We start from the raw sequence: 20,179 nt of genomic DNA on the forward strand, positions 1-20,179 counted from the left end.
CACTGCCTCAAATAAAAGAGATAATAAATAAGAGAGATAATAAAAAGTCAGTCCAAAGAGATAGAAGGGGGTACTTTTCTAACAAATAATACTATAAAGTTGATGAATCTCTGAGTTCAACATGTTGAATTCAACATCAATAATTCAACTCAGCTGACATATGACTTAATAAGTCTTTACTTTCCTGTGGAGACTAAGCAATATACATTTGGATTCAAGCAAACTGTTCTGTATTTCCAGCCTGGAAGATTTTATTGGGAAATAAATTTCCCTTTTCAACTTATATACACACCAGGCAACATAAATAATGTTCATCTTCCATGGAAGATGCACATTTGGACTCTGCTTTCTGCAGCTTTTAAATGAAGATGCAGAGTTTCTACATTAATTGTAGTGGACATCTTGTGGCAAAGACTCCTCTTATTTAATACTTCTCTTTTATGTAATAGTTATTCCCCAAGCTTTCCACTGGCAGTTTTCAGAGGGAACTCAAAGATGATGCATGAAGAATTAAAAGAAAAGTTACACTAATTCCACAAATATTGAAAAGAACAGTCTTACAAAACTAGATGTTACTACCAGAACACGTCTCCGATTTTGACTGAAGGAATAAATTTAACCTCCAGAAAACCTCCCTAGTGTTGTCACTCAGCACAGCACACCTGGAACTGGAGCTCTAATGCCCTGACTGTTGAGAAGAACTAAATCATTGTTTACAGCTGATCGGGGTCTCTGTGGTTTCAGAGTCTGAGTTACTGAACTCAGTGCCTGAACCTCGCACTCGGCACTCGGGGCTTTACGAGAATGTCCAAAGCCCAGGAGGTACCGAGTGAGTCACAATGTCCCACTGCTTTCTGAATTATTCCAGTTTTAAATCCACAGCTGGCAAAGAAACAAAGAACAACATAACAGGCATTTGATGCTGTTCTCTGTAGTGAACTTCTTTTTACCCTAGGACGGGACTTCAAGCCAAGGGGTTCAGTGGTATGAACTTTTATCAGAACACGCACTTTTACTCCTTATAAAAGCTGTTTTGGCTACAGAACAGCTGATCAGACACTCGTGCTGTTCTCAGTGAGGTCTGATACTGCTCTTAAAATGAATGTTTTGAAGAAATACAGCTGCTAAAGAACATTCCTACAGAAGCCTTACAGCACTGCTGGACTAACCTGAAACCACAAAGGACACAGCCAGGCAACAACAGGCATTTCTGTCCAATGAGGCCATTTCTCTATTTCCATCCTTAGGAACCACTGAATTCCTGTTGTGATGTATCTAAATTTTATGCCCATACTTAAACATCAATCTAATTTTCAGTCACATACCTAACAAGTAACGTGTTTCTTTTTTTAAATGTATATTCACATCACAATACCTAAAATCATTTAAATACAGCCTTTCCAAACACCCTGATATCCAGGCTGGACACAGAACACTTTAAGTAGTACCCAATGAACAAAGTTCGATGTGGTTTCATTAATGAGCCCAATGACACAGAATTCTCACTGGGGACACCACAATTCCTTGACTGGTTACGGAAGGAGGCTGGAATTTGAGGTGGGCACAGCCTAAGCTACACAAGACAAATCTCACCCTCATCTGCTTCACCATCCCTGCCTGGTCACACAGACACTGCTCAGGCTGCCCTGTTTTGTTCCTGCTGGGGTGAACTCTGCAGTGTCCTGTGCCTGCTCAAACGTCACCAGAATTGTGTTGCAGAGGACAGAATGCTCCTTTTAAGGATTTCCTCCTTTCCTGCCTTGTAATAAGGATTATGGAGCACTCCTAGGAAACATATTTTCTTTAAATACAATTCAGAACAACTTTCTTTCTCATTTGATATTAAGCTATCATTAACTGGCTTTATTCCAATCTTTTTTTTTTAATCAACTCAGCAGACTGCAGTTCAGTGACTCCCTCTGAAAGTATAAGAATTATTCACCTCATAACAAAGTCACAATTCAAGCCTCTGCAGCCTATATTAAAAACAGTAAATGAAGGCATCACAAGCTCTGTAAAGGCTTAGGGTTTGCTCTGTGAATTGATTTTTGGCAATTCAAAAAAATAAATGCATATGCACACTATTACATACATATAGTTTTTATATAAGTGTATCTATATAAAACTAGCAAGAAATGGAACATTTCATAAAGATCCTGCTCGAAAATGAAAAGATACGAGCAGTTAACATGGGAAGCCAGAAAATCTGTCAGTGAACAGCAAGGTAAAGCAATTAATTTTAAAGCAAAAACTTCACCAACATTTGTCTTTTCCCTGAATTAGGAACTTTCACATCAAAAGAGTCATTCAGAGCATGGATTTAACTAGATTTCACTCAAAGCAGAGTTGCCTTGTGCCAGGGACCATGTGGAGAGGGGTGGGGGTCCTTGTTTGGGCAGATCCATTGCTGGTGAAAACTGCCCCAGCCCAGGGAGCCAAGCTCATTCCCACCAGCCCAGAGCCTGGCCCTGGATCAGCACCATGGGAGCAGCCAGGGCAGGGAGCACTGCCTCACAATTCTATGGGGTTGGGACTTGCTATTCTTAGAGGCACTGGTCACCTGCAGCTCCTGCTGCAGCGCAACCCAGCAGCTCTGGGCAGAGCAGACTGTGACTGCAGCACATCAGCCCCGGTCATGGCAGGGCCGACACGGGGGAGCCACAGGGAGCACCCACACCCCAGGTTGTTGGACTCTGGCCAGAGGGCTGAGGCTGCTCTTCCACAGTCCTGTGTGTGCACAGCAGGGCTGGGGAAGGGTACTTTGGCCCAGTGCTCCCACCCCAGCACACCTTCACCCCCACACCCATTCCAATCAAATGCTTAGAAATTATTTTCTCCGATTTCTCATAATTTCTTTTCTCCACAATGGTCATAACAGCCCTTAACCTGAATTTTCTAAGCTATACCTGATTTTTACATAATATTCAAGTGAAAGGTGTTGTGGAATTATGGGCATTCTAAACAGAGTTTATAAAAAAATTTAAAAAAAAAAATCAAGAATCCAGCAAAGAACATTGTTGCTGTTTTGAAACCTGACGAGTATATTCTAGTGTTTGGTATAACATACCTTGCACTGAGCATATATAACATAACCTCCTTGGAAGTCACTGCTCAGCTGCTGACCCCTTTCAGAATGTGGAGTAAAAAGTAAAGATTTAAATAGAAATCTGCCTTTTAACTCCCAGTTCCAGGAAAACTGGTTGAAGGCAGGAGAAGAGAGAGGGAGAGAAGAACTGGTGGCTCTTCCTCTTTCCCAAACTCTGCTGGGCTGCACAACTGTGACCATATCCATGGCTGGGGTCAGGCTGGAAGGGCAGGAAGGACTCCCAGGCTCCCAACAGCTTCCCTGCTCTTTGCCCATCCCTGTAAATACCAGCCAGAAAACCTCATACTCTTCTGTGCTTCCTCTGCCTCTCACCCTCCTCCCTGGGATGAATTTGGCAGCAGGAAGTGGGACATGCAGCCAGGCCTTGGGCTTCATGGGATTGCTGGAGCAGAATGGGGAATATGCAGATGAAAGACAGTCCTAGCAGGAAGTAATTTCCCTTTCCTGGGGCAGGAGCCTCCACGCTGCTGACCTGCCTGGCCAACTCCCTTCTCCGGGCCATGGAAAAGCTCAGGTTCCAAAGGCAATAACTGTAACCAACTGGGAAGGCTCCCAGATGTACTGGATTTCTTGTGTAAGAGGGAAAAGTTTCCATTTGTCCTATTTTGTTCCCCTAATGAGAAAATCTGCTATAAATATTTATCTGTCAAGAACCAACAAATTCAACCTCTCCACAACCCGTTTTCCTCCAAAATGGGGAAAACCCAACCCCTACTAATCCAGTTCAACCTGTCCTGTGTTTGTGCTAATCCTCCACTCACAGAACCTGAACTCCAAAGCAGGACATCAGTGTGCACTGGCCCTTCCCAGCCTAGAACCATAAAATCTCCAGTAAAAGCTTTTCCACAACTTCCCAGTTCCACAGTCAGGAAATTGTAACTAACTAGATGAACATTATCCTCCAAAATATGTTACTGCTTTTAAAACAACCACTTGGAATTAAGGCAAGTGCACCTTTTGGGTCTGTTTTACCACCACCCCAACGTGGGGCAGCACAGGCCTAACAAAGCATGTAAGTAAAAGAAAACAAAACTTAGATGCCTCTAGGATAGGAAATAAACCCTGTCCTCTGTTTAACTCCTGTAATATGGCATTTTTCCGAACTGAAGGACTTCCCACTGAATGTGCTAATTCTCATTAAACTTCATTTTCTCATTATAAACATCCCGAAAATAGATTTATTTTTTTTAATTGCTTCCAAAAGAAGGAAAAAAAGGAATCAGCTGAAGGCCTGACTTTTTAGGAGCCCAATAAACTGCTGTGCATGTGAAAACTGAATATGCATTTCATTCCATGCTTCATTTTGCCATCCCAGTAACTCCACGGTGTATGGACACACAGTGTGGTTGGTGATGACCCTTCACAGCTCAAGCTAAGACTGAGTTTATCAGCTGGAGAAGTCAGGCCCAGCTGAGCCACAGTGTGTCTGAGCTCCCAAAACAGCCCAGAGCTCAGGCACAACACCATGAGGATGCAATTTTTTTTGCCACAAAAGAGATTTAAAATGCAATCTCTTTGAAGGCCATTCCATGTTACAGTAGAGATCTTTTCCCTCTCTGTAGTTTTAAAACTAGGATTTCTTTCTGTTTAGGATTAAATGTCCCAAGTTACTGCACAGTTCAGTGAGAGAGTCAGTGCTGAGAGGTGACAGGAGAGGCAAGTGTTCACAGCACTCAGAGAACTGATGAGTGACTCTTGTTTAATTCAGCTAAACCAGGAGGTTTTAACCACTGTGGGTCCATGGCCTGATTCTAAAGGATACAGATCAAAAAAAAAACATAAGAGGAAAAAGCACAAAATGCTGCAGTGGGATAATGATGCCTGGAAACAGCAGAAGTATCATAACAAGCACCTCCCAACTCTCATTTCAACCCCAAAATAGTATTTTCTTATCGTTTTCAGCTTCCTCTACTCTGTTGTTAGTCAACTCGCACTGCTTCCTTGGGAATTTAGACCAAATAAGGAATGAACAAACCATAGACAAGGATACACCCAACCAAAGCCTCTAAAAACCTGCTTACCAAGTACAAAATGCCAAAGGCATATTGAGGATACCCAGGGTTTTAAAGAGTGACAGGTACAAAGTCCTGCTCTTCAGCAGTGCAGGGACTTCTCTGCTTCAGGAAGAGGAAAGAACCAGAGTGAATCCAACAAAACTGACACTGATGACTCCTAAAGAACAGCAACCACCAGTGAGCAGCTCATTGTGTTACTTGAAGGTGCTCTGATGGTGACAAAACCATTACAGGAGAAGGAAAACCTCCTCCTGGTCACATCACAGCCAGTTGGAAAGCTGTCACTGCCCTCCTTTGATGGACTTTGCATCAGCCCTGAGGTATCCCAGTCATGTGGACACCATTCCCATTTCCTACAACTTACACATATTTTTCGAGACTTAAAGCACCGAAGTCTCAAAACCTTAACTCAGTGTGTAATGAGTTTAACATATATTTTACATCTTAATTTGCCATAATAACGTAGCTATAAGCTGCTGTCATTCACCTCCTTTTTGTGACCTTGGAAATAAAATGTTAGATCTCCATGGGATTTTCCTGGCGAGATGGTTTAAATCAGTGCACATGTACATACTCCTCTGTATGTTTTTTCAATTTTCCTAAAATATTCTCATATGTGCAGACATGATGACTAGACATGTTTCAGTGGTGCTTGAAACTTGATACAAGTGGGTAATTTAACCATGTAATTGAACAATATTACAGAAACACAGGGAGTTTCCTAGCAACGAAAAAGGCCTTGGACATCAAGATGGCAGCAAACGTTGCAATTGCCTGACCCAACTTGAAAGGAAATTGCTCTGAAGAATATTCTCCTTCCTCTCACAGCACAACTGAGACACGGCTACAGGTCTGACCTTGAGGGGCTTTTCTTGCATGCCTTACTCATCCACAGGGTCACAAGTGTCATATGGGAAAGGGCATTTAGGGAATGTTTTATGTTTTTCAGGAGTAAGAATAATTGATTTGAAAAATTTGGTTTTCTTGCACCCTCAAGTTTGCCACCATGGAAAATAAAGAGCTGCTTAATGTGAAGTAGGTGAGTGCAGCTCAGCCTGTGGGTGCAGAATTCCCCCTTGTTAGGGGGAAATTCCTGGAGGACTGGGCCAAGGGAAAGGTGGTACCAGTGCTGTGAGCCTGGAGACCACCAGTGCTGCTCTGTGCCACCAAAGACCCCCATGGCTGAGGAAACAGAGCACAGATGGACAGAGCAAGATCATCTCCCTTCTTCCCTTTTTCCTCATTTTCATTCATCTCTGGCTGCAGTGTTTGGGAGGAGGAAAACCACAAGATTTGTGGTCCAAGTTCCTTTTTGCTGAAGCAAATCAGTCAGCTGAGCTATCCCAGAGGACTGAGGATAACTGTGCCCTTCATTGGTGCAGAGAGGAGGTGACATCTGAGATGAAGAGCTTCTGAGCAGCCAGTCTCAGCCAAGAGCCATCTCCCCCTGCATGGAGGAACCGACCTCGAGGCTGCAGTGACCCCAAAACCCCAGGGTGGCTCAAGGCACAGAGGGCACTGAAAAAATTCCTTACACCCTCCTCTGCTCTGAGCTTCCTTCAGTTAAACAACAACATGAGCCTCTATTCCCAGTTCCACCATGACTTCATTTTTCCATCTGAAGGAGCTAAAACTGTTGCTTCAAGAAAAACACCAAAAATTGCCTGTTTTCTGAATGAAAACTTAAGAGCCTTGGGCAGAGAGACAAACCCCTTCTGACACAAGGATGATGGTCTACTGGTATTTCCCTAAAATAGCAGCAGCTATTTGTGTGGAGTGTGTCTCTAACAAAGATGTTGGTATAAAAACACTGCCTTGCCAACACCATTCTTGTCAACGTTCCCTTTCCAGCTCTGGAGGCACCGGCTGCTTTCACAGCCAAGTTTGCCACCGCTATGGAAAACAGGCTGCACATACAAGCCAGCTGAAGTCATCCAGACTGAAAAGGGCTCAGGCTGCTGCTGCTACCACTGTAAAAATGTTATTTGGAAAGCCTTCTTCTCAGAGAGCTGTATAAGGAATCAGAAATCCGTGGCAGGGATGCAGGCTTGGTGCTTTCCCATTTTTTAGCAGTGACGGACGCGACAAAGCTCCGCTCTGGAAATGAAACATCTCTGCCCCTGCCAAAGGCACATGAGCAGGGCAGGGTGGCCTTATATAGCTGGGCTGGCCATGTCCTCTGTGCCACCTCTGTGCGCTCTCAGAACCTCAACCAGAGTGGATGGAGAGCTCTGCTGCAGGGCAGGGGGATGTCTCTCCATTTCATCAGAGGGGTTGAGCAAGAACAGCACAGAGACACGGCCAACATCACAAAAGAAAACAAGAAGTAAATCCCTTTCACACTCCATAAGTCAGGCCAGAAATAATTTTGTAATTGGTCAAACAGAGGTAAATGACATGTAAAATTTACAAGCTTTTCAGTGTCTAAGGGAACAGAGAAGCTTGTTTTAGCAGCAGAATGACCCAAACCATTCCTTCCACACATTTGTCCCTTATGTGCAGCTGTTTGCTGAGTTTGGAACTGCAGTTTTCTTCCAGGGCAGACATTGGGTCTCCCTGTGATACCCAGCTGTCTATTTGCATAAGATCTTATGGAATCCAATAATTATAGGATGGTTTCTGTTAGCAGTAAACCAACAATTAAATACAGGAGACAGGAATATTTCTATTTCCTTCAGATTCTTCACAGCATTAACTGCTTCAGATAAAAGGACAGAGTCAGTTCAAGTAACTTTTGCTTCTTGAGCCTCAAAAGAAATACCATTTTTCAGCAGCATGATTTAAGTTTCATCCTAACTGGAAAAAGATACTTGCCAATGCTTACCCCAAATCTTAGAGACATTCTCCCAAGTCCTTCCCTTAATGTTTTTTGCTCAATGTTTTACCTACACTGCACCCCACTGCCACTTCATGGCACAAGAATAATGTTACTACCTCAGGCAATCAAACAAGACATAAATGGCAGTTTTCTTTAGAGGTTTTTCCCACATGAGTTTTCTCTCCAAGGTGAAAACAGATTATGCAGCACTAGACTTGCACTGTTTCTCTGCTCCAGCTGAATAGCACAGTATTTCACTGTGCCATAATATAATACCAGTTCAGCTTCATATGGTTTTCTTAATCTAAAACCAGTGCTCTAGTTGACCTCAGATTTAGACAAACCTGAGGAACTTTAACTACTGCAGAAAAATTGTAGTCAAAGATCTCATCACTCACCTCCCCTCTCCTTGTTTTGGTACATTCCTACAAACGCCAGTGACAAAAGATTGCTTTCACTTGGAACACAGGAATTCCTAAAGAGTTCTGCACCACCTTTGGGCTTCAGTTTTGGGGGGAGCTCATTTCTCATTTACTATCAGTGCAAAACATCAGATACAGACAAAAAAAAGGTTCTAGTTGAGGTTTTGATATTCTGACCTATGACTTGAGGTCTGACAATGAAAGGTACAAAGCACATTTGAACATCTCTGTACTTTGCAGATCCCTATAAAAAATGCCAACTTGAAAGTTCAGGTAAACATGAATGAATTCCAAGTTAATCTATTGGAAATACTGGCATCTGTTTGATACTTCACTCATCTTTATGAAGAAGCGAAATTTCTTACCTTTAGGAACACGAACCTTTTCAAAATCTTGTAGATTAAGTAACCCCAGTATAAATGCAGGCCTTGGAGGGTCAACAGCATCCCATTGAATAAAAAATAGGCTATGACAGGAGTTGTGGAATAGTAGGTTGGCAGATAGAGTGTGGCACGAAGAATCCTAAAAAAATAAAGGTCACTGTTACGGTGCAAGATTTCTTCTCTATTTACAGTTATTTCTAATGTCACATCCCCACCTGATTAATATTAAAAAGCTCTGCAAAGATGGCAGATTAATTAACAAGCTCTGTCTTAACTAGATTATGCATCTCCATTGAAATACAGACTTCAGAAGATGAGAAATCTGAGTCTGGCATGAAAGTATTCTAAATGAGGTTAGAAAAAAAGCCCTGTTTTTTAGATCTTCATCTCTGTGTGGTCTGGATACTGTGCAACTCAGAGCTTGTCTAGGCCTTTTTTAATGTAAATTCTCCCTAATCTGAAATCCACACTCCAGAGAAAATCCTATAGGCTTTGCTACAGGGCTTTTTGTTAATTAACATATGTTTTGTCCATCTTCAGACTTCACTACTTCCATATTATTTGGGGCTTTTTGAGTCCCTTTAATCTCATGTTTTGCTTCTGAGCTCAAGAACTGTAGAACAAGAAACTCGGTGAAGCAAAATGATTGGAGATCACTTGTACAGTTAATCAGAAAATCACAATAAAGTGAAAGATATCAGCCTTTCTGAAGGAAAATACTACAGGAAATTAAAGCCTTGTGTTGATCAGTGTTCAGAACCCTTAATTTAAGCAGCTTGAGCCTCTAAGGGTTTGTCCACGTGCAGGGAGGGGCATGAAGGCAAATTAGGGCTGTGAATGTGAAACACATTAAACACTTTTAATAGCTAAAGACACTAAGCACAGTAAGCACCCATGTGGATACTCCAAAGCAGATTAAATTATGGCACTCCAAAGGCATCCAAGTATTTAGCAAGTTAAGATTTATTTGTGTTGACTTCATGAATTAATTGGTTCACCTTCACTCCTCTGAGTGTTCCTCGCGTGGGTGAGTGAGGTGAGGCACCACCCCAGAACTGGGGGGCAGAAAGAAGACTCTACAAAAATTGAACTACAATCACATACTCTGACTTTGCAGCTACAGCAGGAGGGGTGGAACGAAAGGGAAAATGATTTCTCCTGGTTAAGTAGCTCAACCCCCTTGAAAATGCAGGAGCTCATAGCATTTAACTATGATTCACAGCAAGTTAAATAATACATAAAAGCCTTTTTTTAGATTAGCAGATCTTCAAGAGGCTCCTTTAAGACTATTTTAACTTAAAAACTTTTAAAGAAAATGACAGTTTCTGTCAACTCTTCTTGCTATCCCTTAGTAGCCAACAATAATGACAATTCTGCTTCTGCTCTTTAAAGTCCAATCCATTCCTTCCCTTTTCCCATCCCAGCCAACAGTAACCTCTCAGGGGAAGTGGGAATGAAGTAAAAGCCTGTGACTCCATTAAATGTTGCTTACCAGAAGGGGAACAGGATGATCCTGGTGATGAAGAATGCGATAGAGAAGATGATAAAGAGTATATTGCAGGTTTTCTCCCAGTGAGCATAATTAAACATTTTGGCTGCCTGCAGAGGGTAGAAACCACCAAATGTATTGTAAATATTCTCTGAAATAAATTCTGTGCTTTCATAAATAAAGACTCATCTTTCACCTAAGCCTGAAGAAAATTTCCTCCCAGTTTGACATATAAAGCAAGCATGTTACTGGTACCTAATAAAGCAACATCAGAACAGATGCTTTGTTTATGTTTCTCCTTTCATCCTAAAGGAAGGGACTCTGTATCAAAGGCCTAAAGAGCAGCTCTCCAACCAGAATATCCAAGTGTCGTGGAAACAAAAAGTGCTCTTGCCAACAGAGGTAATTCCTCATTTTTCTACCAGATTCCAGAGAGGCTGAGTCCAAGAGAAGCTGCTCAGGAGTGGTGGTGGCCCCTCTCACACAGGTGTTCTGGTACATGCCTGTTACTGCCCCTCCTCTGGGCCTAATTCAGCTTCTGTTTTCTCCTTTTTGAGAGCAGGAGATCTTAGTGTTGGTCTCTATTCCACTCAGAAAGGTTGTAATTGCTGCTTCTCCCCTCAGTGAACCCTACAGAGTTCTGCATGTTCCATTAGGAACCACCTTGGGCACGGCTGAGCAGAACAGCTGTTCTCAAGTGTGAGCAAAGCTTCAGGTGCCAAGCCTAAGTTTTAAACAAGCAGTTTGATTAATTATTTTTTCCCCTTCTTTTTTTGAGTGGCAGAATTAAGTCATTCTGGTACTCAACTTCAGTTTCCAGCTCAAATGTCTGTAGGGCCCTCAGTTAATTGGAGCACAGAGCAATTCAAGATTAGAGGTAATTCAGCAAAAAAACCCGTTTAATCTGGACCAATCCCAACTTTATGACCCCACAATTAGTTGCTCCAATATAACAGATTGAGTATGAGGAGCAAAAATGGACAGTGATAGATAATAACCTAAAAGGGCTGTTTTTAGGCACTGCCACCAAAACAGGTGATGAAACTGTGCTCTCAATCCCCGTGTTATAAACTCAGGAAAACTCTATTGAAGGAAACATAATTTGTGTTTGTCTTTCTAGAAACCCAGCAGCAAGTCTGTATGACCACAGTGCAGAACTGGACACTTAAACACTTCTAAACATTGATATTTAGTTCAGGGAAGGGACTTGCCCTTCAGCACAGGGGAAGAAACTTTTTTTCTGCCAGTAGGTACCTGTGATATCTTGTTCAGGGACAGCTTGAGTGTCTCCAGCCTGAAGTGTTTAATGCAGAGGTACCCTTGGCTCAACACAGGGGGGTGCATGATGACAACAGTAAAGCCAATTTGGAGAGTCACAGAATCACAGGAGAAATAATCAAAATTCTGGCTGCTAAATTTGCTTGTGAATTGGTGTCATGACAAGCTGTTCACAGGCTAGACAGGACAAGAGGACAGAGCCTCAAGCTGCACCACGGGAGGGTCAGGTTGGACATCAGGAGGAATTTCTTCACAGAAAAGTTGTTCAGGCATTGAAGGTGCTGCCCAGGGAGGTGGTGGAGTCCCCAGCCTTGGAGCTGTTCAAGGAACAACTGGAGGTGGCCCTCAGTGCTCTGGTTTAGCTGACAAGGTGGTGGTTGATCAAAGGTTGGACTCAATCTTGGAGGTCTTTTCCAACCCAACTGATTCTGTGATTATCCTGGTCTAATTTTAACAGTGAAACAAGAACAACCCAGGGAATCAGCTGTATTTCCAGTCCCTGTTCTGTCCTGAAGGATTTCTCTTCTGCTCTTTTCTCATAATGGATTCTGCAGCAGAATATCAAATTATCTAGAAGCTCTTTTTTATCTTACAAGCTAAAATCCGTGAATTCGTGTCAGGAAGGGATTGTACGGAACTTGGGGCAAAAAAGATTAAAACGTCACTGAAAATAACCTGAGCACCAACCAAAAAAAAGCACCAACCAAACTAAAAACTGAAACTCAGGCCAAAAAAAAAGGTGGAGAGCAGAGTTACCTCGAGCCAGAAATCTGCAGTGTCGTGCACAAACATCACCAGAGTCCCGAGGCGCACGTAGTTGGCACACCAAGAGCCACTCATCAACCCGATGGCTGCCAAGTGATGGACAACGTGAGCCATGAAATCCTGTCGGGGAGAGGCAAAAAAAAAAAAGAGGTAAAGCCAAGCAAGTCCAGCCCTTGAGCGTCTTGTCAGCCCCTGAGGGATGCCCTGGCAGCAGGAATCCTGCATGTGTGTGCAGGGGTGCCAGGCACAGACTGATGCTGCCCTCATGTGGCTGCACCTCATCCAGGATCCAGGCGGGGTTTTCCTCACAAACACTTTCTCCCCCGCTCACGGAAAGAGAGGTTTTAGCTACAAACGAGCACGACCACTTGCCTTCCTTTTGATGTCAATCCCAAGGGTAAATAAGAGAGACCAGTAAAACCCGATCTCAGCCATGTAGTACCAGTACTGGGATGGCAGCAGAGTCTGTAAGGAAGACAAGCACAGTTAACTCTGAGAAGAGCAAACAGTAAATGCCAAGTGAAGTTACTTCTTTTTTCCTTCCCTGACTTCTCCTGCTCCTCTGCTGAGTCTTGCTTAAAAAATTAAACTACACTGAATCCCTGTTCTGGGCTTCATTAAGAAGGATGTTCTGGGAGCCAAATATTTTAACCTTTGCTCAGCCCAAAATCTCAATTTCTGCAGTTCCTCCCCCACCTCTGAATTTTAACATGCTTTTCTCCAGGTTTTTGTCAGAGAACTACATACAGAGTCCTTCTGTATTTAATTACAAACAACTGCAAATAAACCCCCTCCATTTTGGTGAACAATTAACATATTAAATATTCACACTTCCCACATGTGAAATGTCAGTTATTTATGCTTAAATCCCATGGATCTGCTGGCAGGATGCTGGGCTTGGCTGCTCCCTTGGGTCAAGGCATTGCCCAAGTGGCAGGTGTGTACAAGGAGCTGGGAAAACTCAGCTGGAAGGCAGGATTCCTTTTGTTCCTGGCCCCTGCCTAGGACAGGGATAAGAAGATTTATAAAAATAAGAGTGCCCTGAAGGATTGCAGGGCCTGGAGCAGTGCAGGGGTTCTACACTGAAACTGGGAGCACCCATAACATCTCCAGTGTGCAACTAGTATCCTGGAGTGGGTGGAAATAACCGTGTCCTGGCTGGAGGGGGGAGTTGCAGCACAGGCAGATGCCAGGGAAGCCCTGGAACAGTCAGCAGGACTTCCAAAAAACAAGGCAAGAGGCTCTGGTGCCACACCTCTTTAGGTGGTGCCTGTTGGGAGGGAAAAGGCTGCTGCAGATTGGAAGGGGCAATGGGGAAACACCGGGAGTGCCTGGAGGCCGATGGCCAGATCCCAAAAAGCTCACCTGAAACGGGTATCCAACCCACGTCTGCCAGATGTCGTAAAACCAGGGTTTCTGGGGAAGACACAGGATTCAGAGTCTGCTCAGCTCAGCAACAATCACCATCTTAACTCACAGCCTTCACTGCTTAAAATTTCCCCAAGTGGAGCAGGCTAAGAAGCTGCAATCTTGATAACTGTTCTCCACCAATTTCCAAAGGGATCTCACATCTCAGATTTATTATATTGGTCCCAGGTTTCTGGCTTCCTTTCAGGACACCTGAAACGTTCCAGTTCATCATTTCATCATCCAAAGCAGTGGGTGTGTGTTTTATTACTGCAATTACTCAAGATATGTTGCCACAGTGATTGAATTTGCTGTGTTTACCAGTCACACACTCCACTGGTTCATGATGATAAACAGTGTTTGGGGAGAGGAGCCAGATGAACGTGGACACGCCGGGATCTGTTCCGCTGCTCAGGGGAAGCATTAATGACACCCCAGGCAGGGCTCACACACTTACAGGCAGCACTGTCCCTGTTATTCCTAACTTCTGACTCAGCAGCAACACCTCAATAAATAGCTGTGACCCCCAAAAATGCTGCCAGAAAAAAAGGTTTATGGCCTCCTCTGAGGAAAACATGGCCATGTGATGCGTTTGTAGGTGTTAACAAGGCGTGTTGTAAAACCATCTGCGTGACTTCTTAAAACTTGCCTTACAAATACTGATTACTCATAAATTCCTTTGTCACAGAAGGTCAAAAGTTAATTTAAAAATTAAATCTCAGTGCATATTGCAGCCCATCCTCTAGATTACACACACCAAGGATGTGAACACACAGAGCCACTGAAATCACTGGCTCTTTCAACGGGCTTCAAGGAAATCCAGAAATCAGTCCTTATTTTGTTAAAAAGATGGTATCAATCTTTCAGAAAGTTAACTTACATCATACAGAAATATAAATCCAACAATGGAGGATGTCAGATAGAATGAGAAACGCCAGCTGCAAAATTAAAGTGAAAAAAATAGAAACAAAGCATTATATTTTGTAGAGATATCATCCTGAGCCAGGATTACTGCAAATCATTGTATATCACAGACAATCTTCACATAAATGTGGCCTCACATTCTACATCAAGGGTTGTCACACATTAACTGTATCTGAATTATTAATATTTAAATACTTAAGCTTTGACTAATTGCTAAGGTAGCAAATTCTTTTACATGATCACAACACAGATATTAGGATTGTGATGACAGCTGTAATTTTCCAGCCAGGCATGAACTAATTAGGAGAATGATCACAGCAAGTGTAACAAATCCCCTAAAAATTCATGTTTGATAATCCCAACCTTTTCCATTGTATCAATCCTTCTAAAATATTCACACAGGACTGAGAACACCCCACAGTTCCCTGACTGCAGAAGGTGTCTCAGCCCACACTTCCCAGTCTGACCAGTCACTGTGTGCACCAACAGTGACTTGTTCCAGTCACTGGGTTCATTACTCTTCATCTCTCAACACCAGCTGTTGACAACAGGGGGATCTTACGAAACTTCAACAACTACTGGATTAGTTTATGTATTACTACAGAGGTCTGAATTAACTATAAGCTTCAATCTTTCAGTAGGTGTGCCAGAATTTAGCCTGATCTAAGCTTTCTGTGGATTACATGGATATCCAGCAAGGCAGATAAAACCTCCAGGTTTGCACCATGGATCTGCTCTGTCAGCAAAGGGGAAAAAGCTCTTGTACATCTCAGTGAACTGTGGTGCTGCTTTCCTCGGTGTCAGAGCAGGATGCAGTGACTTGGAGCCAGCAGTCCTGTAATGACTCTGGAGCCTGTGTGGGAGGGATTGTCCCTGGGACTGGGTGTGGCTGGAGCCTCAGCCCAAGTGTTCCCACTCCCACCTCTACAGGTGATGGAAAACTCCTTCCTTTCCACTCTTCCCCTTGGCAGGAACAAGCCTGACCTTCCCCCAGGGAGCTCCTCAAGATTAGTAGGAAAATACTGGAGGACTTCACATGCAAAGAAAGGTCGTGACCACAGGGACAGGCACATGGCCCCAAACCTGCTGAGAACTTGTTCTAGAACAAGAGGAGAGCAGCCTTCCAGAAAACCAGAAAAGGAGAGAGCACCTCAAGAACACTGTACTCACGGATTGAGAGATGTACAAAATGAGATTGTGGTCTCTGGCAAACATTAATGAAGTGCCACAAGAGAGAAGGAGACGAGAACCTGGGTGGTAAAAGCAGCCCCTCCTTCCTGAGCCCCACAGTACCTGGAGGGTGATATCCCAGGTGGAAGAATGAGATGTTCAAAGACTGAACATGAGAAAAACAACAAACAAAGGATGAGGCCCTGGGATGGTGGAGGCGAGACAAGCTGATGTGTCTCACGCCTGTGAAGGAGCGGGAAACAATGATAAAATTGCCACTTGATGCACAGGTGATAAACATTTGGTTTCCTTCTCAACTTTAAAGCATCTTTCCTCAGGTGATCTGGAAATAACTGTAGAACAGCCACAGCACAGACAGGAAAAATTCAGAGGAAAGCAGGAGAGCAAATGGAAGGGGAGAGAGGGACCCACCAGTGATACCTGGCTGAGAGTTAACCAAGACATGCTAGAAAAAACAACCCTGTGGCACAGGACAGACTTTACACAGGGGCTGGTGCTGCGCTCACGGCTCCTGTTTCACACAAGGGAGGTGTGAGTGGTCCAGTGGATATGGCAGGACTGATTCTGTGTTGGCTGTAAAGTGGTTTTCTGAATCAGACCCAAAGCACAGAGCACCTACAAGGCTGTGCCATTAGTCCCCAGCCCTACAAACGTATATTGAACACACTTGGCAATAAAGGAGTGCTTCAGATGAACTCATTACACTGCCAGACTGCCAGAGCACTACCTCATCTTGCATTTAGCCAAGCTTCTTTATGAATTTGGTGAACAAAACCTAAGGTAAAACTCATCCAAATTCACCAAATTTTACCCAAGTGCCTTTTAAACTCTGAGCTTTGCCACCAGGGAGAGCACTGAACAACAGCCATGCAAAAGGATTTTCCAATTTAACTTCAGGAATCTTTTCTCTTGAGCTGAAGGTAACAACAAAGAACTTAGCAGGGGAAGTTAAAGGCTGGTAAGTCTCTCAATGCAGGGAAGGTTTCATGCAAAGGGCTTTCCAAACCCCAGTGTTGCTCAACTGGGAGCACTAATAGCTTAAGTATGGTTTAGATCTGGCTCATCAGATTTTCCTTGTGATTCAGAAAAGTGATCCTGGAGATTGTAGGCTTTCAAAAATTTCAAAATGCTCATAATACTGGCCACTAGCGTGGAATAACTCTGTTCCTCATTTTTTGCCTAGAGAATTATATTCAATTAAATTCACTGACAAAGAGCAGAGGAAGGTTCACCAAATTGCACAAGAGAAACCTGTTTGCTTCATTCTCACTCGAGCTGCCAGGCAAGTTTGAATCTCAGTTTTTAGCTGTGTGTTACTAGAGACATCCATGGCAGGCAGGTCTTTTAGCAATAGCAGGAAATCTTATTGTCACTCGTGAAACAAAGTTAATTGATCCACAAAACAAGAGCAGAAATAAACCTTGGAGACTGGCTTGCCAGGAGAGTTTACTCAAGTCAGACTTCAGAGAGACACACCTCTGTCTATCAACTGGATTTATGTCCCACAGAGGGACTAAATCATCATACATTGATTCACACTGCAAATAATCTTGATACTCAGCTTTGAGCTATGCAGCTGTACTTTTAACCCTCAATCCTTAAGCTGATCTACAGTAACAGAAGTTAAATATTACAATGAGGTGAATTTTTGCCACTGTAGTTACACCAGTGAAACCCCAAATACAGAGAGCATTTGGGAAGTGTCTCACAGGGGTACAGGTAACGTCAGTACCCAAAAGGGAGAAGCTACACAAGTAAAGCCATGTCTATTTGGGGATTTGCAATTTGTAGGAGATTTTGGGCCACACTTTAATTATTTAAAGTGTTCAGGTATGAGGAAGTTCTCACAGACGTGTGAAAAATCATATGCAAGAGGTTTTGTAAGTCTTTCCATATTCATTACTCTCACTGGCCCACTCTCATCAGTGTGTTTGAGCTCCTGCTTTGCACAGTGTCCCGTGATCAAGCTGTGACACCTGTCATTTACTCAGGATGCCACTTTTCCTGCTCTTGACCTCACTTCAGTACACATGATACCATCCCAAAATGACAGCGTGGGCTGATACATAAACCAGAGTAAACATTTTTGTTTCCCTATAATTACTGGCAGACAGGAAAATATTTTCCTATTGCCTGCATATTTTCATCCAGCACTTTGTAGCAAGAGCCTTCAAATAAATCCATCATTCCACGAGGAGGAAAACTGTAAAATATTTTCAGGTTTGGTTGGGTTTTTTTTCAGGAGAAACACTAAACCTAATCTTTTAATCACTATTTGGAGAAATGCTACCAGCTCCTTTCAATTTGTTTGTGCATTCACAAACCAAAGCCCTCATTAGGCAGACCCAGCTTTCTGGAAACAAGTCCCCCTTAAAAGGCACCTGAGGACCTCAAATTGTTATTTTTTTTTTAAACAGTAAAGCACATAATAACCAAAAGCATTGTCTTTTCTTACAAAGCCTCCCGGAATTTCCGAAGGACTGTTGGGATCTCAAGGTTCCGCCGTCTCCTAAACCACTTCTCCACCAAATGGACAGTACAGTTGCACTTCTTGGCAAGGCCTTGAATCTCTGACTGCAAAAAAATGGAACAGTGTCAGCAGCAAGATGCACTCCAGTGTCACTTCCACTTATTTTGTAGTTCACAAAACACCTTCTCCAATACCAAAAACATCACCAATATTAAGTATATATGGGAGTATTTTTGAGTAACACTCACAGAAACCCTGGATTTTTATATATATATTTATTTCATTTATTTTTATAAATATATAAACTGTAAATTATATATCTTTATTGATATATTTTATTTATTTATATAAATAAAGCAGGCAGGAAATGAACAAATCCACAAACTGTGCTATTGTCTTTCTGGTGCCTCCTCAGAGATTCAGGATTTCAGAGATGCAAATTTTAGTGCTAGACAAGAGGTTGGGCTGGAGGGGGAACTGCCTTGTACCAACACATGTGGACACTATATCTAATATCTTACCTAATTATAAATAATTGTTTATATTTAAATGGGTTTCGAGACATGGCCTGGAATTAAGGTGACCTGAGCTCTGTTCTTAAATCCAATGCACTTCCATGGTGGAGAGCAAGTCAGTGTCTCTCAGTGAGCAGGATCCAGACTGCCTCCCTTCAACTCCTAAAATAAATCAGGGGTGAAGCACGGCCTGGAAGTGCCACAAGAATGCCACGCTCAGCGTCTCTGCATCACGTGCTCGGAGGTGAGGCAGCCCTGCTGCACAGCCAGCCCAGCACGTGCTGTGACTCCTGCACTCCAGGGTGCTCAGGGCCCCACGTGCAGCAACCTGGGGGCTTCCTCCTTCTCCTCCATCCCCACGTGTGGGAGGTGTGGGATGACCGCCCCAGGGGCTCAGAGATAGTGTTTGGCTCATCCCTGGGGAGGTTCTTTCCTCCCAAGGCCAGTATGCAAATAGTGGGTGGCAGCAGCAGTGCCTCCACCGAGGTGAGTCCAGTTCAGTTGGTCTCCTACCCTCAGGGAAACCTCTGGAATGTGAGCTAAGGCACCTCAGCTGCTGGGGAGGGCAGGAGTGCCAACAGCCTGTGTCCAGCCCATCCTGCTGGCTGGGGAGCTCTCCACTTGCCACGCAGGAATATCAACTTTGTGTCAACAGACAACAGAGCCCAAATGCCCTCAACTGCCAGCCAGGCCTCTGCAGGCTTTCCCAAGCACACTGATCCCCAAGCTGGACACCAAAGGAGGCAGCCTGGATCCTTCCCATGCACTCATGAGCATAAAAATGCTGTGCTTCCTTTCAGGGATCCATTGTCAAACTGTTCCCGTGCAGAAGGAAAGGATGAAACAGAGACCAGGACACTTGACCAGACAGAGAAGAGCTCATATGTGAACACCAATATATCTATTCCTGATGATATCAGGCAAAAGATAGAATAAAAGAATGGCAGAGTTAGGGATAGAATGTATCAATAATAATTAACATCCCTCCTTACTAGAAAGCACATATTTCCTTTTCAAACCAGTGTAGGAGCACTGCAGTCATTGGGAACTGGAGTCAGGTCAGTGAACATTCCGAGGCTGCACTTCCCATCAGCAATCAAGTTGCCTCATTTTTGGAGATGACAAACATTAGCTATTCTTTTTTCTCCTTGTTCAATTTTCAAAACAAACAGCAAGGTAATAGAAGGATTGCTTTTCTTTCTCACATGAGCCCGGATTAAGTGTGCAGCAATGTAACGGATTAAAAGGCTTCCATGCCAGCGTTCCAACATTATTGCTTGCAATAAATATGGTACCACTTTTCAACAACAGATATCAGCTGATGTTTTCTCCAGGCAGAAATGAGTTAAAGATAGAACACTGCTCTTCACTGGAAGTATTATTAACAGTGTAATCT

The 20,179-nt window shown here is 43.3% G+C and overlaps 1 protein-coding gene across 7 annotated transcripts in view; it reads right to left on the reverse strand.

The window, feature by feature from the left end:
- Positions 1-20,179, reverse strand: part of CERS3 (ceramide synthase 3) — a 46,646-nt gene that overhangs the window by 8,905 nt on the left and 17,562 nt on the right. For all 7 annotated transcript variants that reach the window (XM_027688272.1, XM_027688270.1, XM_027688269.1 and 4 more), the window contains 7 exons: positions 18,254-18,372; positions 14,564-14,621; positions 13,642-13,692; positions 12,649-12,741; positions 12,268-12,396; positions 10,237-10,343; positions 8,727-8,883 (listed from right to left, as the gene is read on the reverse strand). In XM_027688272.1, the coding sequence (XP_027544073.1) occupies positions 8,727-8,883; positions 10,237-10,343; positions 12,268-12,396; positions 12,649-12,741; positions 13,642-13,692; positions 14,564-14,621; positions 18,254-18,372 (714 nt within the window). The remainder of the gene's footprint in view (positions 1-8,726; positions 8,884-10,236; positions 10,344-12,267; positions 12,397-12,648; positions 12,742-13,641; positions 13,693-14,563; positions 14,622-18,253; positions 18,373-20,179) is intronic.

This window comes from Neopelma chrysocephalum, unplaced genomic scaffold (genome assembly GCF_003984885.1).
Source record: "Neopelma chrysocephalum unplaced genomic scaffold, ASM398488v2 Primary Assembly neopelma1_75, whole genome shotgun sequence".
NCBI lineage: Eukaryota > Metazoa > Chordata > Aves > Passeriformes > Pipridae > Neopelma > Neopelma chrysocephalum.